Source organism: Xiphophorus maculatus, chromosome 19 (assembly GCF_002775205.1).
Source record: "Xiphophorus maculatus strain JP 163 A chromosome 19, X_maculatus-5.0-male, whole genome shotgun sequence".
Classification (NCBI taxonomy): domain Eukaryota; kingdom Metazoa; phylum Chordata; class Actinopteri; order Cyprinodontiformes; family Poeciliidae; genus Xiphophorus; species Xiphophorus maculatus.
Window position 1 is genome coordinate 24,736,308 of NC_036461.1, and position 25,709 is coordinate 24,762,016.

At 41.4% G+C, this 25,709-nt stretch overlaps 1 protein-coding gene across 2 annotated transcripts; it reads left to right on the top strand.

The window, feature by feature from the left end:
• Positions 1–4,626: 4,626 nt before the first annotated feature.
• On the top strand, positions 4,627–25,220 carry gng2 (G protein subunit gamma 2). 2 transcript variants are annotated; one of them, XM_005799219.3, is made up of 4 exons: positions 4,627–4,854; positions 16,555–16,639; positions 21,403–21,521; positions 23,344–25,220. In XM_005799219.3, exons 3-4 carry the CDS (start codon positions 21,435–21,437, stop codon positions 23,470–23,472), a joined length of 216 nt encoding a protein of 71 aa, XP_005799276.1. In that variant the 5' UTR covers positions 4,627–4,854; positions 16,555–16,639; positions 21,403–21,434; the 3' UTR covers positions 23,473–25,220. The 2 variants fall into 2 exon arrangements, with proteins under 2 accessions (XP_005799276.1, XP_005799277.1); XM_005799220.3 differs by lacking the exon at positions 4,627–4,854 and adding an exon at positions 5,147–5,378.
• Positions 25,221–25,709: the final 489 nt, after the last annotated feature.

Consider the following 25,709-nt stretch of genomic DNA (forward strand, 5'->3'; position numbering starts at 1 on the left):
CAGAACTCCAGCACTGTGCAAAAGTGTTGCTAAGCGCGTCGTATAACAACTGCAAACTATTTTAATGGGTTTCTATGTTACAGACCCGGGGGGGTTACAACCTGTGGCTCCGGAGCCGCAAGCGGCTCTCTGGAAACTTCCCCAATGGACCTTAATAGGTTTGACTAAAATGATAAACAACTAAAGTGGCTATGTGATGGCTGCAGTTACAGCCACACAAATGTGGTAATATTCACTCTCACCACACGCAATAAGTTCATCTCACTTATATTTGGATTTCTTTAAGTTTAGTGTTTAATTTACAGAATAACTGGTTTTGTTTAGAAAGCAACACATCACATTGTATTCTAGAATAAGTGCGCACATTTTAGTTTATATTGTTGTGTTTTGCTTGATTTAATCTTTGTTTTGTTTCTGAGTTTAAGTGCTGGCTGCCCCAATCCTTAGGAGAGCAGAGAGGTGGAGAAGGGGTGGAGCAAGCCAGCTGAGACTGCAAATTGGTTCACACCATTACTCATCACCCAGAGGGGGGGGAATGGGATTCGCTATGTTAGTTTCAGTTAGGTTTCTGTGTATTTTCCCCTTTGTGTTTTGTATTTGGCCTGATCAGCCAGTATTTAAGTCCCCTTTTGTCTCTGTTTGGGAGGTCTGTTTTTTGAGTTAGTCTGAGTCTGATGTCTGTTACTTTGACCTCTTTTATGGGCCCAAATTTAGTCATTTTTTCTATTATTTACCCAAGTTTTGTTTTGGGTTAAATAAAAAACAACTATTTTGACTTTAAACCGGTGCCTGGCTGTTCCTTAACTGCTCGGTCCATCACAGGCTATTTCTTGTCAGCTGTTATTATTGAATAATTGTGCTTAATTGCCATTTTGATCTTTTTTTTTTTTCTGGTTATATTTTAAAATTACAACAGATTTTCTCTAGTAGTTGTTCGTCAAAACGAATGTATTAAGGTCAGGTGACATCTGCAGCTTTAAATCCGTTTCATTTAGCTGGATTGAGGGAAACCAATGAGGTGACAGGAAGTTAATACATGATTTTCATAACAAATAATAAAAAATGTGCCCCACTTCACTCTGACACCTGCCAATAAAATCCAGTAGTCTTCAGAAGCCGACTAAACTCCGTCTGCGCCTAATTAAAACTCATAATCTAAATTCTTAACTAACACGACCAGCAAATTACCCCTGAACACACAATCTTCACCGTAACGCACGGTGGTGGCGGTATCATGCTTTTACTGAGCCACATACCCGGTTGCACTGAAAAACAAAATACATTTTAGGCAGCAAAATATTTAAAACTGGGTCAAATTTCACCTTTCAACTGAACAAAAAAAAAAAAAACAACCTTAAACAGTGGTTTAGATCCAATCAGATTCATGGACCAGTCAAAGTCCGAATAAGAATCTGTCACAATGTTTGAAAGTGTCAGGTTTCACCCATCTTAACGTAAACCGAGCAAAGAAATTACATCCAAAATGTCACCCTGCATCGTTTTTGTGTCGTTTTACCACATAAAATTCACCGGTGTTTGTGGTGACGCGGCGCGGAAAAGCTCGAGCACCGTAATCTAGATTAAAGACCCGAAACATCCACCTGCTCCAGTTTACACTAGGAACTCTGTGACGTGTCGACCCGAGGCCTCGTCGTCGCCGGAGGAACCGACGCTCAGTTGATTCGCCGCCCTCCTCTCTCCAGACGAGCTGCTACTGTACGCCTCCCGGTGGAGGACGCGCGCCCGAATGGAGCTGAGGAAAGTGTGACCCGGGGCAGAACGTGACGCTCAGACCAACGAGGTCACGCTGGGCGTACCTGCTGCGGGCGAGCGACGCGGCGCCCACGAGCGGCACAGCTGCAGGATGCTCCAGCGCGCGCCGTCTCACAAGTGACAAATGGGGACGGGTTGCCTCACGTTCACAATGTCGGAGGCTGTCACTCGCTGATTTGGTGTTTTTATGCCGGAGCTGTAGGGAAATGATGATTCTTTCTGCCAGGATCTTTGGGTTGTTTTGGGGCCTGATCTGTTGATTCTAGTCTTATTATTATTCTGCGTCTCTTTGATTAGATCAGTGTTGTTTCTGTTTTACTTTAGCTTAGTCCTTCCTAATGATTCTAGTTTATTTCTTGTGTTTAGTGCTCTAGTTTTATCATGCTCCTCGCCCCCTGAGCCACTTTCTCTCTCTCTCTCTTTGCTCACACCTGCAACCTGTTTCTAATCAACTCAGTCACTTCTTGCTGGTTCCCCCTGTTATCTCCCTGTTGACTTTTTGTTCCTAGATTTCTGTTTTTGTTCTGCTCTGGCTCCCCGTGATTTTGTTTTTATTCATCATTTCTTATTAAACATTCAGCTCCACCCTCTGCTGCTGCCTCTCCACATTCTGTCCTGCTTCACTGTCACACGCATCACGACACTTTCATTGTAATCGGATCTATTTGAATCCTGGCCTTTTGAAACTTTGTGGCGGTTTTTTTTTTTACATAGAAGAAAATCTTCTCAAGGTCTTTTTGCAAAAGTTTTCCTTCCTTATTATAAAATCTCAGGATAGAAATGAAGTAGTGGCTCTTTAAAAGTGACGAACGCCCTAGATATTTATCCAGAAATCACAATTAGAAGTTCTCGCTTTTGCAAAATGTCTTAGTATTTGTGGTTCTAATTGTGTCTTTTTTAGCTGGACTGAGAGCGAAAATGGCTCCATGGGTTGAGAAAGCTGAATCAAGACTGACACATCCTGCAAATAGAACCTGCAACATAACAGCTGCGTGCTAAAGTAATATTTTATCAGTCAAACTGAAGTAGTTGTCTGTATAGTCCCAAATGACATCAATATGAAGCAATTTGTAATGTTTAACATTAGGAAGTACTCACTGTGTGCAGCGGTAGCTTTTTATGGATACTTTAAGGTTTGTTAAGTTTTATCAAGACATTCATGATCTTAATGTGGCCTAAAATGAAAATGAAACGTATACAGCGGGAGGGAAACTTAAGGATGTTCTAGATTTTCCTTGTTATCGACCGACACACTGCGGACCAGCGGACGAGCCGCCTGCTGGGAGAAGGAATGCGAGGATGTGACAGCGGCGGACGCGAGGGACAGGATGAGACGGACGCTGATGATCCACAGTCTCAGTCCCTGAAGGGGTCCGGCGGCTTCCTGCCGGGTGGATCTGCAGAGAGTCTCAAAACAGAAATGTTGACGTACTCGGAGTGCTCGAGTTTCACTGCGTTAAGTGATTTTGGACAAAGGTCTGACGGTTTGCTCAGCTTTAACAGAGGTTCGCGCAAAGCACAAAGCGAAGGAGAACCTTCCCGTCGAAGTCAAGCGTGCAACGTGTCGAGATTCGTGATTCAGATGGGAGAATTTGTGGACAGATATTACTGTGAGAAGAAAAGTGTAGTTGAGCAGAAAACCCACCACCAGGAGCGTATATGGTGGTGGCAGCAGCATGCTGTGGGGTTTTCCTTTCTTCAGCAGGGACAGTGTTAGAGTTCATGGGGAGATAGATGGAGCTAAATGCAGGAGGAAAACTTGTAAAAGACTCGAGAATGAGACCGAAACATGTTGCTGTCCATCAAAGCACACACTAGTGTGGTCTAGTCAAAGGCCAACGCTAGATTAAATGAAGCATCAGGACTCAAAGAGTGTCCATCCAATCTGACTCAGAATGAGCAACGTTTGTTGGTGGAGACGAAGTTGGCTGTACGCTGCGCAACACAAGCGCACACCACACTTTTCAGAGTGTTTTTTGAAAAAAGGCTTTGTTCTACTTTACCATTTCACCAGTGGTTTTGGTCTAGTTTCCAGTGCAAATATTTTAGTGCACTTGAAATAAGACAGGCTTGATGAAAACGTATCAGTGCCACTGGCTCGTCATTTCACTTCAAATGTCTCCGTACAAGTGAAATAATCTGCTAATGGAAAATTAGGGAACTATTTACTTGAAACAAGCTCCTACTTCTTGCTGAAACCCGCGAGTTACTTTCAAGTGTGGTAAAAATATTTGCACTAGAAACCAGACCAAGGTTTACTTTTTAAAGTCGGGCGTTTTAAGACGAGACGAAATTATTTTGGGGGAAAAATACAGCAAAGAACTGCACACTCCATCAAGATGATTTCAAATCAACGTGGCCAGCAGAGCACCCAGATGTACAGCTGCTTTCTGTCTCAACTTCTATCTCTCTCTCTCTTTTTATTATTATTATTATTCTGAACTATTGTAGCTTCACTGTGACATGGAAGTAGATTAAAAAGATTAAAAGCTTCCGCTTTGGCAGGGGCACAACTATGCACGCCACACAGGATGTTGTTGAGGTTGTCGGTTTTTTTTCTTTCTTTTTAAAAAAAAAAAATTATGTTACTTAAATCAACAACACGCCGGTATGAATCTGTTGTTTACAGTGACTGTTTATACAGGCCGCGCGAGCTCTTCCGGTGGACCTCTGAGAGACAGCGCGAGCGTTTCCGATTAGGCAGAAAAGAAAAGAAGAGAGAGAGAGAGAGAGAGAGAGAGAGAGAGAGAGAGAGAGAGAGAGAGAGAGAGAGAGAGAGAGAGAGAGAGAGAGAGAGAGAGAGAGAGAGAGAAAGGAGGAAGAGCGGCGGCGTACAGCGTCTTGCAGCCGGAGGGTGGAGACTCAGCAAGCGGAGAGGAGGGAGGCAGCGGGGATCTCAGCTGGAGCAGAAACAGAGAGAGAGAGAGAGAGATACGGAGGGAGAAGTGTGTGTGTGTGTGTGGATGTACTTTGCTCGCCTCGCCTCGCTCGCCAACTGAGTGTGTGGATACTACTCCACAGCGCTGGATGCGTGGGGGCTTCGCTAAGAAGAAGAGAGGGGGGAAAAAAACCTAAAGAAAGGTAGGAATTTAAAAATATTTTTTCTTCTTTCTCTCTCTTTTTTTAAAAGTGGTATGTGGGTAAATTTGAACCAAAACAGGTTGTGTTCAGGAGGAGGAGGAGGAGGAGGGGGAGGAGGAGGAGGAGGAGGAGCAGGGCTTCCTCGTGTCCGTGCTGTCGTTTTGAGATTGATGCCACTGGCTGGTCGGCATCATGGAGTCCCAATGAAATCAGTCAGATTCTCCCCGCTTTGAGCCCTGGCGACGTCTCTCCTCTCTCCATGCATCGGCGACGGGGAGGTGGGAGGAGAGAAAGAAAGAAAGAAAGAATGGACTCCCCTTTTCTTTCAGTCGTTCTTTCTCTCCCCTCACCATTGGGTAGCCCTTAGAAAGTGAAGCCAGAGGAACATCTGCTTCTGGGGATGGAGGTAGAAACGGCAGCGTGTTGGGTTCAGGCATAGTGAGAGGTTTTTCTGGCGAGAAGAACCGGCGCTGGTTGACCACACACCAGCTCCAGGCGGATGTCCAGACAAGGAGGAGAATGAGGTTGGTTGGTGTTTTCCTACGTCGCTCAGCAGACACCGCACGACTGTCAGAAATCCAAGACAACAAAACGCAGACGTGCCTCTTCAGCCCCTCCACCACCCAAACCCCTGCCTCCGTTCTGTTTCGTCACGAAGGCTTCGTCGAGCTCTGCTCGCGTTAAGTCGGCCCAGTGGTGTTGCTTTCCACGGGGCCCACGCCGAGCGCAAGCCGTGAGTCATAAATTACGCAAGCGCTCACGTCCAGGCGGGCCGGAGCGCATCTAGAATACAAACGGCGGCCTCGGACTCACCGGGGGTTCAGACCGGAGGAGGCGTCTGGCCGAGCGACCCGCGGTAAACAAGCCCAGGAAGCGATCGGCACCGTGAGAGGGGTCAAATGTCACAGACGGAACGCAGTAAGGGATGAAGAAAACGATTGACCTCTTGACTGTCTGAATAGATGTCCACTTTAAAATAAAAGAACAACAGAGAGGCAAAAAGCCACCAGTTTGAGGAAACAGAAGTCCTGAAGACTGTGTGTGCGAATGTTGCTGTGGAAACCACAGGAGAAGTCTTGGTCCTCGAAGGGACGGCGTGGGGGGTGATGAACAGGATGCTGCGGCTCGGGCCACTTCAGCATTTGTGCTCAGTGCTCTTTGTACATACTCACAGTGGAGGTTTTCTGAAGAGTAGTCGACTTTACCCTGTGACCATGAAAGGGTTCAGAAAGAAACATAAAGGTTTAAAAACTAGTAGCTGAATCCGAGTGAAGACCCAGTTAACGTGGATTTTTACACGTCCACTCATTCTCCACTGAAGCATCCTAAAGCTATGATATGAGACCAGACCTGGCATAGCACCAAAGTTTGCTGGACGATAAATTGTCCCAGAAGTTATTGCCTTAAACGGGAACATTGTTGTCTCTGACGTGTTCAAGTGATATAATAACGGCAAAATAACGCAAGAACACATTCTGCAGTAAGCTTTAAATTAGAGTGAAGATTAAACTCTGGACCTGGAAGACATTTCAAATATCCAACATAGATTAACAAGACAACAGAAATGATAAATAAAATGAATTATGAAGTCTCTGTGAACGAAGTTGATGTTGACTCAAGACTTTCGTCATCCAGTTTTTGGTAGAAAGAGGAAAAGAGGAAAAGCTCGTTTTAATTGGTCATGTGATTAATTGGTTATGGCCTCTATGAGACAACAATTTTCTTTTGAGTCTAAACTGAGAGAGAAAGACTTGTCTCACCAACTTTCTACTCAGACTGTCTGATCTATATCTGTAGTTTTAGGGTTACGGTTTCCAGGCCTCAAGTTCTTCGGGTCACGTCTCGAGTCCCGGCGTCATTTTAAATGCATTAAATCTCCAGGAAATAAGTTCCTTCATTCATTTAGGTCCTCGTCTTGCTACACAGCACTCTGTTGATTTGTTCTCACCTGCTTCATGTCACTAATCTCCTCCCTAGCCGTTACGTCAGCCTGTGTTCTTCACTCCTTGTCAGTTCTTGCTGTTCATGACTCCCTTCCAGCTGCTCTCCTCAGGTCCTGTCTCGTCTCTTTTGCCTCCGCTTCTTGTTTTTGTGTGTCGCCTTCATCTTCAGCGCGAGATTCCGGTTTTTACATTTGATCCAAACACGTAGCAAAACTTGACAGTGGCGGCATTATTTTGTGGGAAAGGAGTTTCTGCAGGCGGCGGCACAGAGGCTGGTTAAAGCTTGAAGTTGGAAGCTGGATGGAGCTGAACATGGGTTGATCCTGGAGGACAACCTGAAAAGATACAATGCAATAATTTAGATCAAAGCATAGTCACGCATTTGAAAGGGCCTAAACAAAGTCCTGACCTAAATCCAGGTGAGATTCAGTTGCAAGCCTTGAAAATGGCAGTTCACTCTAAAGATGTCTGAGCTATTTTCCAAAACAGGAAAAAAGGGGGGCAAAAATTTCAACTCAATTCCTTTGGTTTATTTATACAGTTCTGATTCACAACGAATGTCTCAAAATGCTGTGTTTTGGGGGGTTTTCTCCCAAAAATAAAATTATACATTATATATTAAATCATTCCAGTTGCATTGACAGAACCACAGTCATTTTGCATTCATTCAAATTCAGATGCAATCAGCTTCCATTTAGTAGAAAGCTGTCCGATCGCATTAAGTCGCTGACTTCGCAGCAACCTCTCCCCCTGAACCGCGGACAGCCAGTCGCGTCAGGCCTTTCACTTTGCTGCAAAGACAAAACAAAACGACACACTTTCTTAGATTTGAATTTGTAGAAATGTTTGAAAGCAATCCTTTTCTTCCCACGCAGCAATCATTCAACGCCTCGTGTGTTGATGGAAACATGAAATTCAAAACAGTTTGCCTTAAGGCTTGTGGTTGTGATGTGGCAAAGTGCAGAAAACCTCACATGTGGGCTTTTGCAACGTCCTGTAAGTCTTCTGTTGCCCGGTTTCTGATCTAAGATCGATCTAATCTAATTCTTAAATAAAAGTTTGATGACAATCTAAAAATTAGTCCAAAGTCGGTTAACACTCAGACCACACGTCAACCCAAAGCTTTGGACTTATAACAAATGAAAAAGTCAAAGCGATTCCCCGTCACCGTGGACTGAAAAAGTTCTGAAACGTATCCACACCGGTTAGTCTGCAAGTCGGAGCCTGAAACGGTCCGATCGCCTCTCCCTGCAGTACCGAGCCATCCCTCATGTTTGTAATGACTCTAACGTCTCAAACCAAATGCAGAGACATCCTGTTTGCTCTCTTCGTGACAACTGAAGCAGAGGGAGCGCAGCGAACCAAAAACAAGGCTGATTGAAACCTAATCTGTGTCACACAGAAGGAAGTCAAAGCTAAACGTCGTTTCAGTGAGCGCAACAAACTGCTGGGTAGCGTTTGAAGAGGAGGAGGAAAACAAAGAGCAGCGATATCTGGCTCCACCTTTGTTTCTGTGTTTTTCTGCATCATCTGCAGTCAATATTTCAGAGAAAGAAAAAAAACATTCCTTTGTCACTTGATTGGATGCAACAAAGAAACCCCACACCAGGCTGCACATGTTTGATTTAATAAACATAACAGAACACATTTGCGCTCCCTGGAGCAATGACTTTCCACCCCGCTGCCTGCCTGACTCCCAGCGGAGGCACCGTTTCCTGGGCCCCCTCCCCACCCACCTGCCTGCGGGACCTAGATTAACCTAAAACACTCACAGGCACACAAACGCGTGTGTTATTCACATGCACGTTCATGCAGCCGGCAGGATAGGCGTGGCACGCTGAGGGTGGCACAGGTGTCCAGGCGAATCGAAGGAGCGAGGGAGAGCTGGTGTGACCGAGAGGCAGAGAAAACAAGAGAAGGAAGTGAGGAGGTACTCTTAGAAAAGACTGACATGCATGGCGGTGGGTTCTCAAAGATGTTCTCCTGGATTGGATGAGGTCTGATCACTTTGGAAGCCGTCGGCGTACAAGTGGGCTCATCGTCATCTTCAAGAAACTTGGTTGAGAGGATTTCAGGTTTGAGAAGTCGGGCACAATGTGGCCATGAAAGATGGACATGGTCAGCAAGAATACTCAGATAAGCAGTGATGTTTAAATGAATCTTAAGACATGTTAAGAGACTAAATATGTCTCTTAACATGTCCCCTATACCATTACGTCATCAGTATTAGCCTTAACCGGTGGAATAGGGCAGCAGGATCCATGGTTTTCATGTTTTTTACACTAATTGTGACCCTAAAATTAGACTCGAACTCGAAACACTGAGTTCCTTTAAATCTAGACTAAAAACCCAGCTGTTTAGAGTTGCTCTTGAACTAAAATCATAAAACACAAATCAATAATCTGATGTGTAATCACGGCAAAATGTGATTTTGTTGACTTTGTGTTTTTATGACGTAAAGCACTTTGAAATGCCTTGTTACTGAAACTATACAAATAAAATTTGATTGATTGATGACAACAATTTTCCAGTCTAATTAATATATGTCATTGCCTAGAGTCGATGCGATAGTACCATCAGTTTCATGCTGCTAGCTAACAGGGAAGTTGTGTGGACATCAACTATCGTAAAAGCACTCCTTCCTTTTAGGGTGCGTTCACATCTGTTTAGTCCGCTTTAATCGAACTCTAGTTTGTTTCCCTAGAAAGTCCGGTTCGTTTGGGGACCAAAAAAAAAAAGCTAACTCTGGTCCGCCTACCAACCTAGGTTTCAGTTCCTAGTGAACATGAGGATGCCAAGAGGATTGGAGAATGCTCCAAAAACAGAAAGTGGACTACAGAGCAAGGCATTCTGGGTAAATACAACCAAAACAAACGCGAGAGTCTAGAAATGGCTTGTAATCTTTTACTTAAGACAAAAGAGAAATTCTACAGCTGGTAGAATTTGATGCCTCTCTGTGTTTGTTTACATTTTGTGAAGGAGGAAGTGGCGCTCATGTCTTCTTCAGAAGTTGTTGTGTAATTTATTTCTGTGGTTCTTGGGAACAGGTTTTTCAAAGGGTGTGGTTCGCTTCACAAGCAAGACACGCCATCCGAAAATGCAACAGGTGCTGCAATTTTGGTCCCTAATCGAACCGAGTCTACCGAACTACCAGGTGTGAAAACATCCTCTGAAGGATTTCACCTTCAAGAGTTTTTAAAGCCGTTTTGAAGATTACAGCAGGTCTAACTTTTTAAAACGTGAAGCCGTTGCCTGCTGCTCAAGTGCCAAAGCTCTGAAAGTGAAGGAGGCTCAGTGTCACTCCCAGCATGACCTCTGCAGCGTATAACAACCTAACAGCTTGGCTCTCGCTGTCCCACCGCTCTGTGCACACGAGGGACAGGTGTCCCTTTCTCATATTCAAGGGCAGGTGGCCGTGCTGTATTACATCCAGTAGTCAATATTGTCTTGATTTTCCTGACAACTCTGGAGGTCAGGTTGAAGTCACTTCTTCTGACTGCAGTCGGTGGTGAAGCCACTTTGGAGCATCTCGTTGGTTATATCCTCACTCAGCTCAGTAAATCTGACTTTAGATGAGTCAGTGAGCAACTTGCTGCCTCTGGTTTCAGAGTGACCTTGCAGGGCGTCATGGTGTGGTTATTGCTGGTTCATGACGGAGGACGGTACGGTCACTGTGACGACGCTGCCTGTGAGTGCTACCACATGTTCAGGCATTGTTGCTGGTATTTTTTTTACATAGTAACTTCCATTCATAAAAAAATCTGAAGTTTTAGTTCGTCTTTGTCAGGGATATACAAAGTAACTCCCATTTCTTTCCCGTTTTTTTTTTTCATGCCTTTCCATATATGTTGGTATATATTTTTCATATATTTGACTTGTCATTTCAACATGTACAATTTCATTACTTAAATTACAGAATAAATAACATTTTAAAATAGTGGTGCGTTTAATTTAACTTGTAAAACCATCTGTAGCATTTCTTTCTCAAGCATCAAGTTTGTTTATTTTTAAAATTGGGACAATATTGGGAAAATGCATGTAATCAACATTTTCATGCAAAATACATGAAAACAGTAATAAATACAGGGATAAAAAAAAAACCAACAAAATATATTCAAATACTTTAACACAAAAGGACACATTGTACAAACTCCAGACCACTAGATGGCGGTAATGCACAAGTGTACAGTTTTCAGAAACCACAGCTAGCGTTAGCTACAACAATCTTGTAGCTAACGCTAGCTGGGAAACCTTAGAAGGTTTCTCAAGGTTTATTTGGAAAACCAGGAAGTACAACCATTTGATAGAAATGTACTTGATCAAAATTAAATTAATTAGATAATATTATCATGTCTCACCACAAATTTAGACCTACATTGTCTAAATTAATAGAAAATAGGTTGAACTGCTGTGCCGCTGGAACCAAACATTGCAAATATCTGACTTGTGATTCATCAGCACAGACAGTGTCTGCAAACTGTAGCATGAGTTTTAGTAATTTTATTACTGAGTAATTTCTGCGTCAGCTACGTAGCACTTCTAGAAATTTTGCAGCAGTCACGCCTGTTTTCAGGTTAGAAGAACTCTTTAGTTGCGATGCTCATGAAATGGAAATTTCTTCCAAATGACCAAAAAAATAAAAAAATCTACAGCAGCCTGGTTCACCCAGAGAGCAAATTATGTCTGCTACACTCCCTAACCCAGCATTCTTCAGCTAAACCAGAAGTTGGAAGCTGTGATACTTTTATAAGATAATCATGCCTTATTATTGTTCACCGCAGCAACATGTAAGCAGAAGGAACTCAGTCAGCAGTGCGTGAATTCATTGACTGATTCATTTTTCACAGTGGAGATGTTGGGGAGGCTAGCATCTATCTGCAGCGACCAGCGTCAGACATACCACTCTCTCGCCAAAGGGCATGTCGTTAACTTTTAAGTTGGGTTTCGATGTTTGCTGCCCGTTTGCACCTGTTGCATCTGTTACCAAAACCTGGTAACCAAAAGGCGAATACATTGTGTTGTACCTAACATTTTCAATTGCAAGACGATCTTAATTTCCCAGTAATAGCTGTGCCCTCTAAAAATGAAACTGCAGTTGGTCAACTACACAAAAAATCAGTCTATGGGACGCAAGCTGCTGCAATTTGCACACCTTTGTATGTGCTGTCGTCTAAACCCGGAGTTATAAAGGTCCAGTCAAGGTCCAAAGATTTGTGGACTACGAGTCAATAAGACTCGACTCATAATCCAGTCTGATTGAAATTAAGTTCCGCAAATAAGTTTCTAGATGTACAAAGTTGGTAGATACATCTAGTCTGTATTTTCAAATGTTTTGGAAGCTTTTCTAGTTTACAGTTCTGCTCTACTTTGTGTTGGTTTTTGACATAAAGTCCTAGTAAAACACTATGAAGTTTGCGGTCGATAGGCGACAAAATGTGGAAAAAGTTTAAGAGGCACAAAACTAAGGGATGTGTTTGATGTGGATGTCTGGATTTTGGTTTCAGGTGAATTCATGTTTACATATCCAAATATAACAAATTAGTGATCCTCATTTGGACTGGTACAGTTGTGTTAAAACCAGCCCCTGCATCGCAGCTTAGAGACAAATACTGTATTTCAGTAGGAAGCAAAGTAGAACCACTTTTCTGCTGGTTGCTGGTCTGAAAGCAGGAAGTGATTGTTTCTGAATAAAATCTGCCATCGTTGTAGCCATAGACAAATGAAAAAAGCGTGAAAGATTTCCAAGTACAGCAAATTTAGTATTCACAAGACTTTAAAGGAGCCTTAAGATAACTCTGCGGAGCAGTTGCTTCCTTCCTCTTTGCCATCCCTGCAGACCTTTTGCAGGTTAATCACTTGTTCTCCAGGGTCCAGATGGCTTAGCGAGAGACACATTTTTAATTATCACGCTCCGATTTCACACCCTGGGCACGGCGGAGGGCAGAACACCCCCTGCCTGGCTGCCGTACCTTTCGCACAGCGTAAAGACAGAGAAGAGGGAGGTATAAATAAAGAGAGGGAGGTGGCATGCGTAGCAGAACGCGAAAGATCGTCACTCTCTCCACAGGTTAGGAATTATATCTCCGCCAGGATATTTCCAGCCGTGCTTAATCACTCTTTAAGTCAGCAACACCCTGAGCTATAATCACATCAGCAGAGGGCCTCGAGATGAACACAGACCCCCTGAGGTCCCAGGGGAGGAGGTTCAAAAAAAGCTCTCCAAATGGCAAGGGAAGGATGACGGAGGGGGTCACATTGATTCAGTGGTCTTAGCAGCAGGGCAGAGAATACTGGGGCGAGGGTGGGAGGTGTGGACGGGTTCTGCTCCTTCAATGAACACCTGTCAGCCCCAGAGGGAGGGATGGGAAGCAGAAGGCTGGAACATGGGAGGGAAATGGATTTTCCTCTCCGCGCAGCTCGGCTCGAGGCGCTTCGCCGGCATCAAAGGAGGGAACGAAAACCGCCAAGTTGAAGAAAATCAATTCAAGAAATGCGCTTACACGTCCCTGTTGTCTTCGCTTCTCATCCCGTGATCTTGATAATTGCGATGACGCGAAACTTTTCATTCAGAAACTAAGTTCAACAGCTTCTTCTTTTCTTCGAGGAATAATTTGCCATCTCCTCCGTTTTTTTTATGTTCTCGTTTTTTTTGCCTTTGCAGCAGTGAACTGATCTAAAAAGAATATGAGAGCATCATCAGTCTGCAACACCTCTTTATTTCGTTTTCTTTTGTACAATGTGAAGACTATGATGTTTTTTTAAATTTAAAAATAAAAGTATATTAACTTACGTGTCAGTAGATCAACTTATTGCCTTTATGTCCAAGGAAGACGACTGCTCCCAGTACTCCCAGTCTGTTTGAAGAGTCTTTGGTTGAGCACCCAACCCACTCAGCTTACAACATAGCCTTCCTTTTTAAACACACAGAAGCTTAAAAGATTAACCACATTTTAGCTTGCTTGTTTTTGTGCCTATGAATATATATATATGTATTTTTAGCAGTTTTGTAATGCAAAACAAAAGAATACGCGATTGGAGCGTTGCGGTTCTGTGCGCCAAGAAACATCGACGCACTTCTGCTCGACTACTCCAACGTTTTCACCTGGTTACCAGCCAAAGTACAGACACGAGAGAGCAAACGTCATTATGGTCTGATGCGTGCCATGCTCTCTGTGTTTGTTTGTTTGCACAAGACCTGAACAAATACAACTTGAACCAGTTATGATCATGTGACTGTCACGTGAATTCATCTCCAAGGAGAAAAGGTCAAAGTCAATAATAATAGGGATAAGTGCGTTTGCACAGACCTCAGAATGACTTGTAGAGTTTTTAGGAACAATAAAAGCACTTTATGCTGCAATAAGTAATTGAACAAATGTGTTTAGAAGGGAAAAAACATATTGGGCAATGACGAGCAGGTTCCCACCTTGAGCTACTTAAAGGTTTGCGTTATTTTTTGAGCAACGCTGCTTGTTTCTTGTCTTGACTCGTGTGCTTGTGCATCTAAGAATGTTTTCTTCGTGTGCTAAGCAGGGATTCACGGATTCACAAGGATTTAGGCCTCTGGACTGGAGCCAGTTTTGGTGCCCAATTCACTAAAAAATATCTTCATTATTTTCAAATCATTGAATATTGTTTGAATTTATAGAATCACTAAAATATTAATAGAACTCACCTGATATCGACTTGAGAGTTTATATAAGATACAATATTGCAAAATACGCATTCTTTTTAAAAAAAGACCAATCTTTTGTACCCCCGAAAAATTGCCACCCTTGGTTATTGCCACTGTAAGCCCAGTCTGAAGTCTGACACACATTCTCTTTTCAATGTATTACCCTGTACTGGACCAGTAGAAACCAGTTCAACCGTTTCCATGTATCCTTAAGGTTCAGAGGTCAAAGGGAAAGGTGCTCCCTTCACTCTCTTCTAGATGACATGATTTGCACATTTTCTTAGGAAAGCTTTCAAATTGGCCATATATCAACTTAAATTGATAAAGACCCAAAGCAACCAGTGGGTTATATATTCCCATTCTCCGTCTGTGAACAATGAAATCATATTTATACCACAAAGTAGCCATTCAGAATATTGTCTCAATCAAAATTGCTCCTCTAACATCTCTAATTTTTTTATGCCTTTGTTATTCCCTCAGCAGCTCTAACATTGCGTGAATATTTTTGGCTCGGAGGGCTGGTCCGGTGTTGCTGCTGAGGTTTTGTTAATGGATCTCTCTCTGTAATGACGCTTTAATGTTGCATCCTGCCCTGATTTATAACGGGTGGGATTCCCTCCCTTGGTGGAGCTACTGATGCGCGGTAATTGGTCCATTTATCAGAGGCGGCCGAGGACGGAGACGCAGAGTCGCACGTGCTTTACGAATGAATCTGAAAGCAGAGAAGTTAGAGGAGAGAAGCTGAACGTGTGTGTCAGCGCGGAGAGAAGAGAAACCTAAAGGGACAGTTTGACATTTTGGGAAATGCTTTTGTGCTCTTACTGAAAGTTGACTCTCATTAGGCTTAAGTTGCCAAAACAGGCATCAGCTTCTTTTCTTGTTCTCCACTTTGCTTTGCACTTATTTCGTGTGAACAGGAAGCAAAAAGAAATCCGTATAGCCTTACAAAAGCTTAGTCTAAATATGCACTTGCTTTGTATTTATTCCTATCATCATCTTCAGATTTCAAATACTTCCATTTTAAATGGTGGGTAATATCAACTTTTTTGAGCTCTACATCATGTTGTAATGTGGTAACATTTAAACTACATTACAAGTTACCCGCGGTGTTGCCTTGATTCATTCATGTTTGTGTGAGAAATCCTTGAATCTCCTGTGGCAGCCACTCAGAGGGGGCTGAAAACTGGCTCTCACAAAGCGCCTCCTCTTTACCGAAAGCTTTGCTTCCTGCTGCCAAGTCCTACAGACTAGCGGCAGCAGCGATGAGCAAACGGAACTGCACGTCTGCCGAGTTCGTCATACGAACCACTTCTCAGCCCGACGCTCCTAAGAACGGTTACAAACAGCATCATGGAGGAGTATTGTCATGACATGCAGAAGGGGGAAGTGTCGGAGAGCGTTGGAGCTTCTTAAAGAGACAGTGGCCAATTTCAAGGCGTCAGATATGGCTATGATTCAAAGTCAGTTTTTGAAATACAACTGAAGGTATTTAGTTATGTGATTGCACTATAAAATGGCATCATGTCCCTGGACAATATATTTTAAAAATAAAGTTGGCCGTGTGCTTTACTTCTCTCTCTCTTGTGGCTTTCTACTGTGGGTGACATGACCTAGGGGGCGCCATAGGGCGAAAATAAGTCTGTCACTTGGGCCAAGAACAAGCCTTCTGTTGCTTTTTTGCATATTTAGAGAATCATTATGGATTTCACACTTTGTGAACGCCATGAAATATTCTTGAAGTTGATCATGGTGAGTCAGAGTTAAATTAAATGTGTGTTTCTGAATAGAGTCTTAAATATTTTAAGATTTCAGCTGGATTATTCTACACTGATTCTTTAAAACACAGCTCCGAAACCTACATTTTATTGTTACTAAAAGCTAAATTTCTCTGTTACATGTGGGGGAAAAAATGGTTCTTTATTCTCTCTAAAAGAGAGAATCAAATTTTGTTTTGTTATGAATATCTCTCATTGGTTGACGTAATCAAAGGTTTAGAGGAATGCATCTGGAATGCAGAAACGAATTTGTGCAGCGCTCTGATTCAGCCTCTCTTTTCCTCTGTTTCCATTTTCCTCCCTGCAGACGGAGAGCGTGGCAGACACAAGCCTCTGACCGAGCGGGTGGCAGACACCAGGGCAGAAGGCGCAAGGAGGAGCAAGCAGACAAGGTAAGACAAAGCAATAAAACACGGCATAAAGCTGATTGTTTTTGTCTTAAAGCATGAATGATCTGCAAGGAGGTCAGGCTGCAGCCCAACCAAATTCCTGCAGAAATCAGTTTGGTGAGAAAACATGAAACATTTCACTGCAGCAGAAGGAGAGGGGAGAATCACTTTCCACATTAAAGCTGAAACTCTCCAAACTACAAGTCATACTTCATGTAGTTTAGCCCCTTCTTGTTGCCTTTAGGACGTCGGCCATTCCAGACGGAGGATCTGCTTAACGTCACCATTTCTTCGGCCGCCTCTCTGCAGATATGAAATGTCAGGGAGGAACTTAAGCAGCAGGGTGACTCTCAGTTTAGTACCGCTATCTTTTGTTCTCAAATTGTCGAGGTAGGTATTGTAGTGAGCGAGTTTGTACAATAACAACAAAAAAACAATTTCTGTGATCTGTGAGTGTCAATGTCAAGACAAATACCTAACACTTGGCCGCCAGACCGTGTCTCACACAATTTAATATTCCAGCCTGTTTTTTGGAGGAACAGCATGAAGTAGAGACTGTAGCTTGGTTTCCATTGACCTTATGGTTGTGCAAATTGGAATTAAACAATAAATTTGCTCAATAGAAACAAGACAATTTCGGAAAAAACTCGAAAAAAACTAATATATAAATTTTAAAAACCTTTTGTGCTAAAATAAGTTGGTTTTTCGGCTGCATCAAAATTAGTATTTTTGGCAAAACTGCGATGGAAACACTTTTTTTCACATCACGCGAGTCACGTGATCAGCAGCTAGATGTTACTACTGATGGAAAAGACGAAGAAGACGACAGGAAGTGGTAGCAGGGCAATGGCCAGGCATGATTTTGAACAACTTTTGGCATAAACAAACTTATTCACGTGGGATTTTAATCGTGTTTCTTATTTAATGGAAACACCACAATTACAAAATTGTGTTGTTGTTTTTTTTTTTTCAACTTTAGCAGAATATTGACTTTGAACATTTGTAATAGAAAGGCACCTCGTGACATGAACTGAAGGAGCATGGTAAAAAGATGCAGGTGAAGCAACATGTAGCGCCAGTAAACTGTTCAAACCCCCTGCAAACCTCACAAACTGCTTCTTACAGCCACGTCTTAGCAACAGCTGATCTCAACTGATTTCGAAATAACTCGTCGAAGATTAAAAGATGTGCTGCAGGTTCTTTGGCAAAGGAAATAGTTTAGAGTCCTCTACAAAATAAAGACAATTGCCTTTATTCATCAAGTCATATTTGCTCTAGGACAAAGGCAGAAGATCAAACTCTTGTCCCTAAACTCCATCTGGTTTTTACCAAACTCAGAATAGTTAATCAAAGAACAGGTGTTTTAACCAATGCATTTATAGACTGAAAATGGTGGGAGTTTTTAGTTTTACTGCATATAAAATCAGGTTTTTCAATATTTGACCACCAATCAGATCCGATCAATTCTGATCTTCAGTGACAGGTGCGGCTCATAAGTTTGGGTTATGTATTCATTATCTCTTACCTACTGCTGCTTGTTAGGAAACAGAAGCAGGTGAAACGCGACTTGCTATTTACGTTGTAGTTTAGTGAGTATCTTAGAAATGTTTAGTGATTAGATTTAACAACACAAATCTAAAATTTAGTTTTAGTTTACAATTTCCTCATAATCTCTCAAAGTTTGCAGGTCTAGCTGTAGAAAGGTTGTTTCATGGTGTAGAGGTTAAGGAAATTACCGTACGTATGGGAATGTTAAAAGTTGATGTTAGCATGCTAAGGTAACTTAGCCGTCAGCCCATTATCATTTATTTTGACTGATGTGGTTGCGTGCTACTTGTGGTGTCCTAAAATGTGTGAGAAAACAACTGGGTTTTTTTTTTACCCAGAGTACCTGGCTGTTAGTTTATTAGTTTATGACCGTCTACTTCAGCTAAAAAAAAAAGAAGAAAGAGTGAACAAATCTTCATAAAATGGGCTATTGTGACAGTGTTTTGCGTAAAAATGGAAGACCTACTTCTCGGCAGGCATCCCAGAAACCTTAAAAGTGTGACATGAATTACTATCAATAGTCTGAAGATGCAGTGTCCCGTTTCGACGTCCCCCGAGTGATAAAACAATATCACGACCTTGCTGTGTGAAACTCGAGGTCTGATTTCTGATCTTTGGGCTCTTGCAGTAAGTTTGCACCCCATTTTAAACAACTCCAATAAATCTTTCCATTTCCTGTTTGACAGCATATGCCCGTACAAGGAGCTGAACTCGTCAGACTAACGACAACCAGGATGGTTCGGCTGCAGCGGCTGTTTAGGTTACACGATGTTCGGTCTACCGCGGGTCCTTTGTAGGAATCCTCCTCAAGCTGCCGCTGGGTTTGCACTGACGACTTTCAGAGATGTTCCAGCTGGAAATGCTTCGAACAGACCAGAATTAAACAAAATATGGCCAAGGCTTCGACTGTGGGATTAAGTCCGAGCTCTCTGCACAGAAAAATACTTTGAAAAACTTTAATAATTGTGGTGTATTCAGTAAAGTCTTCTAAAAAAAAAAGAGAAAAGCTAAATGATGCCAATATTTAGCTATTGAAAAGCGAATAATAGATGTGTTAGACCACACTGTGGTCAATTTGATCATTAACTTTACATCAGTGTGTGCTAATAGGCGTGGGGAGGAAGCATTTTTGTAATTCCACACGTTATTGAATTACACAAGCCTACTCTTTAATTATTAGATGGACTATTGCTCTGGTAGTCAGCTTTTAAAACAGTGCCATAAGAGTCTATAACAGAGTTAAGAGTAACGGCTGTCACTCTTGTAATTGCAACACCATGTCCAACTTCATGTTATTTCCAAGTACATTTTCCTTCCAGTCATAATATTTGTTGGGCGAAAGCCTTCTTTCAATCAGGTATCCAGCAACAGGTGGAGGAGGGGAAGCACTGTGTAATTCTATGCTATACCAGAAAAGTCCAGAACGTCCAAATTATCATTCTGACATGTGATTAGTGAAACTGAATTGACGGGAAAAATGTGTGTTTTTTAAAAAGATAACTTTTTATTGCCTTGTCGTTGGTAACTGGTGACCCGACGCTAGGTTTTTAATTAATACAGTAGCTCCCTCAGCCAGATGAGCAGATTTGCTACCATGGGACATTAATATTCATAGATTGCTGAGGTCAGCACTGACCTCACACTGAGTCACACCACAGTGCACACACACACTGATGACGGAGAGCGACGCAGGGATAATTGATCCAACACCACGAAGGAGGAGGATGCTGTTTTTGAGACCCTGATCTGTAAAATCGAACATGGGGGTGTAAATTAGCACCGTACACTTTGTAGACAACACTTTATGGAAAGCAGTTCTGAACAAACTAAACTACATAAGGTAACAGTAATGTATGTGATCACTGACAGTGATAAAAGGCATAGTTTTAAATATAATATGTTCCACCTTATGGAACATTTTCTAGCAGATTGTTGGGGTATAGCACAAAAAAACAGGGTGATTATACAAAAAGAAGCAGATGCTAACTTCAGTGTCACCAGCAGCTAACAGTTTGCCAGTTGGCAAACATTGGCAAAGTGTTAGCAGCATTCACGTTGCCAGGGCTAACGCGTTGTAATGTCTTGTCCATCATTCAAGAACAACTTCCTCTCTTACTTCAAAATATGAGTCTAAAATATAAATACGATGATGTATCTATGTAGATACGAAAGATACACACTTTTGTATCTTGGACAATAAGCCAATAGCCACCAAACAAAGTCAGATGCTAACTATGTGAGAATTGTGGTTGTTTAAAACTAGGAGATCTTATGTCATGAGATTTCAATTACACATCTATTATCACCTATAAAAAACTACTCTATATGTGCATTATTACATTTACCCAGGTATTTTGGAAGCACTGAGACTTCCAGCTGTGTTTAACACCTCCAAGCAAATATAAATTTTTTTGTGACAAACACTTTTCAGAGTGGGTCTGTTTCCAATAAACCTTAAATGTAAGCGGAAGAACGTTTTAGTTGAGAGAATGAGGTTCGTGTTTCAGCTGCTCTTACACTGCTTTAACCGCTCTGGGAATCTTCTTCTGTTAAACTTTGATGCCGGTAATGTTGACATTATTGCCACCTACTAGAGGAGAATGTGTATTACAGCATATTGATAGGCATCAACTGCAGACACTGATTTTTCTCTCTTTTTTTTTTCTAAACGGAGGGCAACAAACAGCAAATGGTGTAGTTGCGACTGAAGTCCATGTTGTCGAACCAAAATCAAAAATACATGATAATTTACAGAAACACAGACGAGTCACTATTTGAATAATTCTGAAAAAGTAAAATAAAATATGAGTCAAGAAATAAATTTTTTTACACAAACATCCATCAGATCACTCAGTATTCTTTGTGCCATTGTTTATCATCATGGCAGTTTTTCATGAAACCACTTGTACTTCTCATCTATCTTAACTACTTTGAACACAATGCTGGACAAAATGTCACCGTCCTTCTTTTTTTTTTTTTTTCTTCCTCCCACGTCCTCCTCACTGTCAGGGGCTGCCTAGCAACAGGCACCATAAATAATACACGCCTGCATCTGCATGTGCAAGTGTGTCTCTACTGGCATGTGATAAGAAACAGGCTATCTGCTCCTAGCGCTGCGTCTTTGCGTGCCGGTGTAACGCTGCTCCCCCCCCCCCCCCCCCCCCCCCCCGGTGCAGTAAAATGTCTGGGATGTTTCAGCCGCTGTTTCCTCCACGCAGGCTGAGCAGACAGGAACTGAGCGGGAGCGCCCATGGCGAGTAACAACACGGCCAGCATCGCACAGGCCAGGAAGCTGGTGGAGCAGCTGAAGATGGAGGCCAACATTGACAGGATAAAGGTGAACTATTTGCATGTGTGAATGGGTGCATGCGTTCTTTTTGTACTCGATATCAGGGTACAAAACACGAAACGTGGGCCCTGTGACATGGCAACAGATATGCTCGATATGAACTACTTGTTCTGCTGTGTAGTATGTGCTTTCAGAAATGATGGACCGGCTCAGTTATCAAAGTTATCAAGTCTCACAAATAATGTTTGATTATTATTATTTTCGTAGGTTCTGAAACCTGTTGGGCCAATTTATTGTTATGGCATTTCAAAGGTTATGATCAACATAAGCAATTTTTTGCTGACAGATGTTATTTATTGTGAGTGGGAGTTAATGTAACACTTCCTAACCTCAAATCAATAAATATTCAATAAATTAGAATGTTTTTGTAAAGTCCATTTATTTCAGCAATCTTATCACTAAGTGTAACACAATATGTATACACAGACAGATGATTGAAAGCCTTTATTCTTTTAATTATAATTTTCTGCTTACAGATAATGAAAATATCAAATTTTCGTCATCAATAAAAATATATTTTTGTCTCAGAGATATAGCCTTGTTGAAAAGTGGGTTTAATACCTGCTTGAATGTTATACATTTTCAAAAGGTACTTTGAATCTGGTAAATGATCCTTATCAGAACACACATTGTAATTTATTGGATATGACTGTATGGACATATGTCAGATTTTTTGTCCACACATAAAAAAAACACAGGGTACTTTCCATTAACGTAATGACATTACGGCAATATAAAATTAGTTTAAAAAAAACCAACTCAATTTCTTCCATTGCATCTGGAAATGCAAGAAAGTTACACAATTCTGGAGGGAGATTAAGCAAGCTCTAGAGACTATACTAGGTATAGAACTAGTTCTTGACCCCAAATTGTTCATTCTAGGCTTATACCCTGACAGACATCATATGTCCAGAAAAATTATTACTGCCATGGATTTATGTTTACTGCTTGCAAAAAGAGCCATAACACTCTCATGGAAGAGTACCAGTAAGCCAAAATTCATTAACTGGATTAATGAAATATCCACAACCTTACCAATGGAAAAGATTACTTTCGTTATAAAAGGGAAACTATTGCTATTTCAAAATATTTGGGGTCCTTTTATGGAATATATAGAAAACATGGATATGAGGGGCGTCAATGGATGAGTTATAGTTGCGGTTGGTTCCCTGCAGTGTCCTAAAATTATCTTCTTCATTTGTATACTTGACTACTTTACTTTTAATTAAACATTCCAGTTTGTATTTTCCGAACCATGTACAATACTAAAATAATTTGGGCTAATTCCTGGAAAATAGAGAAACCGTTATTGTTGTAATTGTTGTTTCTTCTCAGTTGGGTTTGGGGTATTGCTTTTCTTTTCTCATATACTCTGTATGTAATTTGTGCTGCTCTAAAAGATCCCATAACGACCTGGCATGCAAGGAAAGACAAGTTGAATGTTGGACAATAATTTAACTACCCTGGACTTTTCCTTTGATGTGAGAGCACACGTATGTCCTGTATATTATTGGAAACATTGTTGAAAAACCAATAAAGACAATGTTGGGGAAAAAAAAAACTCAATCAAATGAAGTTGCTGTTGAGCTTCAGCTCATGTAGCCTAGCATGTTAGCAATACTAGAGAACTTTTTGTGGATCTCATAAACGATACATTTTAAAACCCAAGCTTTTGTACCAATCTTGTTCTGAACCAAGACTAAACAGGTTCCACAGCTTTAACTCTGAACTCTAGCGTAAAGCTCACTGGTTAAACTTAGTTTGGTGTGTGTGTGTGTGTGTGTGTGTGTGTGTGTGTGTCTAATTCCAGGTGTCCAAAGCAGCAGCAGACTTAATGTCTTACTGCGAAGCTCATGCCAAAGAGGACCCCCTGTTGTCCCCGGTGCCAGCGTCAGAAAACCCGTTCAGGGAGAAGAAGTTCTTCTGCGCCATCCTGTAAACCCAGCATGGCCGCCTGCTGCCGGAGGGACTTTGAACGCAGACGTTCAGAACCCGCAGAAATCGTCTAATAGGAGGGCATCGCATTGTCCTCTCAAACGCTTGGCATTTAAAGAGATCCAATCAACAGAGTAAACATGTAACCAATGAAGGGGGTGTTATGTTTTTTTTTGTTGTTGTTGTTTTTTTGGAGGATATGCGGCACGTAGGAGGGATTTGTACTTTTAGGTGACTGAAAAGGGAAGATGATGGGAGCGATAAACACCCAGGGACGCGACGGAAAACCAATCGACCGACCGGGTTTTCAGGCTCTATTGTGTATAAATTTCAAAAACAGATGAAGTCATGGATATTGTTTTGTTGCTGTTTGGGGACCATCAGGTGAAGCACCACAGGGACAAGCAGCCAAAACTCTTGACGCCGCCCGATTATTATTGGAATGTGTTATTTTTTTTTCTTTTTGAAGTTGTTTGCGTTTTTACCAATTTCACCGAGATAATCTTTCTATAACTGTACGTAGGTGACTGATGAAGCCTTCATCTTTTGCTCTTTCTTTTTGTTTTATAAACCAACGGGTTAGTGAAAGCTTCTTTTTTTTAAATGGCGGGACGTTTCTCTCTGTACACCTGTCTGAAAGTCTTCAGTCTTCTGTGACTCGTACAAATACGATGCAGTTTGTCTCCTTCGGACTCAATCCCTCTTTCTACTGTTTGTACAAAGTGACTAGCAGATAAACTGTGCTGTGGTGTGAGCTCGACATGTTTGTGTTTGTATCATTAATTATAACACGAAAAGGTCAAACTCTTCTTCCTTTCCTTGTAATTGCACAGGTCAGCTTCAATCTACGAGTGAAAACATAAGAGAACTGCTGACCAACCAAAATGACCAAATAATATTCATAATGTGACCAACTAAATACATATTTTGAATGTAGAAATCTAATAAATATTCTCACTATGTGTATAAAATAGTCATACAAATGTCTCTTTAAAATTTTTTTGTATCAGTAGTTGTTTTTTTTCTTTAGAAAATATTAACTGAAAACATCTATTAGTATAGATTTATTCACCAGTATTGATAAAAGCTTTATTAACATTATTTCAGAATGAACCTTTTTTGTTGTTGTTGCTAACTTGTTGATTACTATTTAGTTTGGGGATTACTTAGCTATTCAAAAAACAAACTAGTTAATTTGATATAGAGCAATTACTGAGATGAATTTAAAGAGGTACTATTAGCTGATAATAAACAAGTAACATTGTATTGGTGGAATAGATATAAATACATTTATTTTCATTTCACATGATATCAGATTGATGAGGTATTTGGAAGAGAAACAGGCCCACAGCAACACAGGTCCTCCACCATATTTGTGGATATCCATTTTGTGTTTGAAGAACGTTTCTTTCCCAAGATTCTGATGCTCTACGTACATTTTTTGTTGTTGACCTTTTTCCTCCCCTGGCCCCCCTCATTATTCATATTATAATTTTAATGCCGCTGCCATCAGATTTCAGAGTGAGCTATTAGTCTCACCTGATGGATGCACACATTTCCAGTTCAAGTCCCAGTAGTACTCAGCAAATCCTTATGTTTGTGATGGTAGGGCAGCACATGCTACATTTTTTTCTAGCATCCCTCCCAAATTGGTTGGCATGTGGATGAGTTTTTTTTGTTGTTGTTTTGTTTTGTTTATTAAACATCAAATATAAATTGTACTTTTGTAAATTAAAGGTTGGAGGTGTGAGATTATGCTAGTGCAATGAGATACGCTGCATTGATTTACCCAACATGTTTAGCTTCTTTTTTTTTTTCAGCGATTCCTTGTGTTTTGAGCACTTCTTATCTACCAGTCACAAAACTTGCACTCTTATGGACAATAGTCTGTAATTGAGTTACAGTAAATCGTGTTATGCAACTTGATTAGCAGACTCCTATAGGTCTGGCCACATGCAAGTAGATAAAAACGCTTCCTTCTCATAAATCTGGTGTCCATTCCAGAATATTTTATAATGTATACTATAAAATATGCATCACTCCAACTGTATTACATATAGTTATATTACTTGCTAGAGCATCTGCCTTTCTAATTACCAAGTGACTGGATTTTTCTCCTTCTCTTCTCCCCTCGTGTTGACTGGAGTGATGGCAAAGACAAACTGCAGTGCAGATGCATGCATCAACAAGATTTGATTAGAGCATAGGAAAAAGAGGGAGGAAAAAATAAGTATCTAAAAG

Excerpts from the sequence above, each read along its gene's own strand:
- gng2 (XM_005799219.3), top strand. The coding sequence starts at position 21,435 with ATGGCGAGTAACAACACGGCCAGCATCGCACAGGCCAGGAAGCTGGTG. Across the intron at positions 21,522-23,343 it reads CCAACATTGACAGGATAAAG|GTGTCCAAAGCAGCAGCAGA; the intron begins GTGAACTATTTG and ends GTCTAATTCCAG.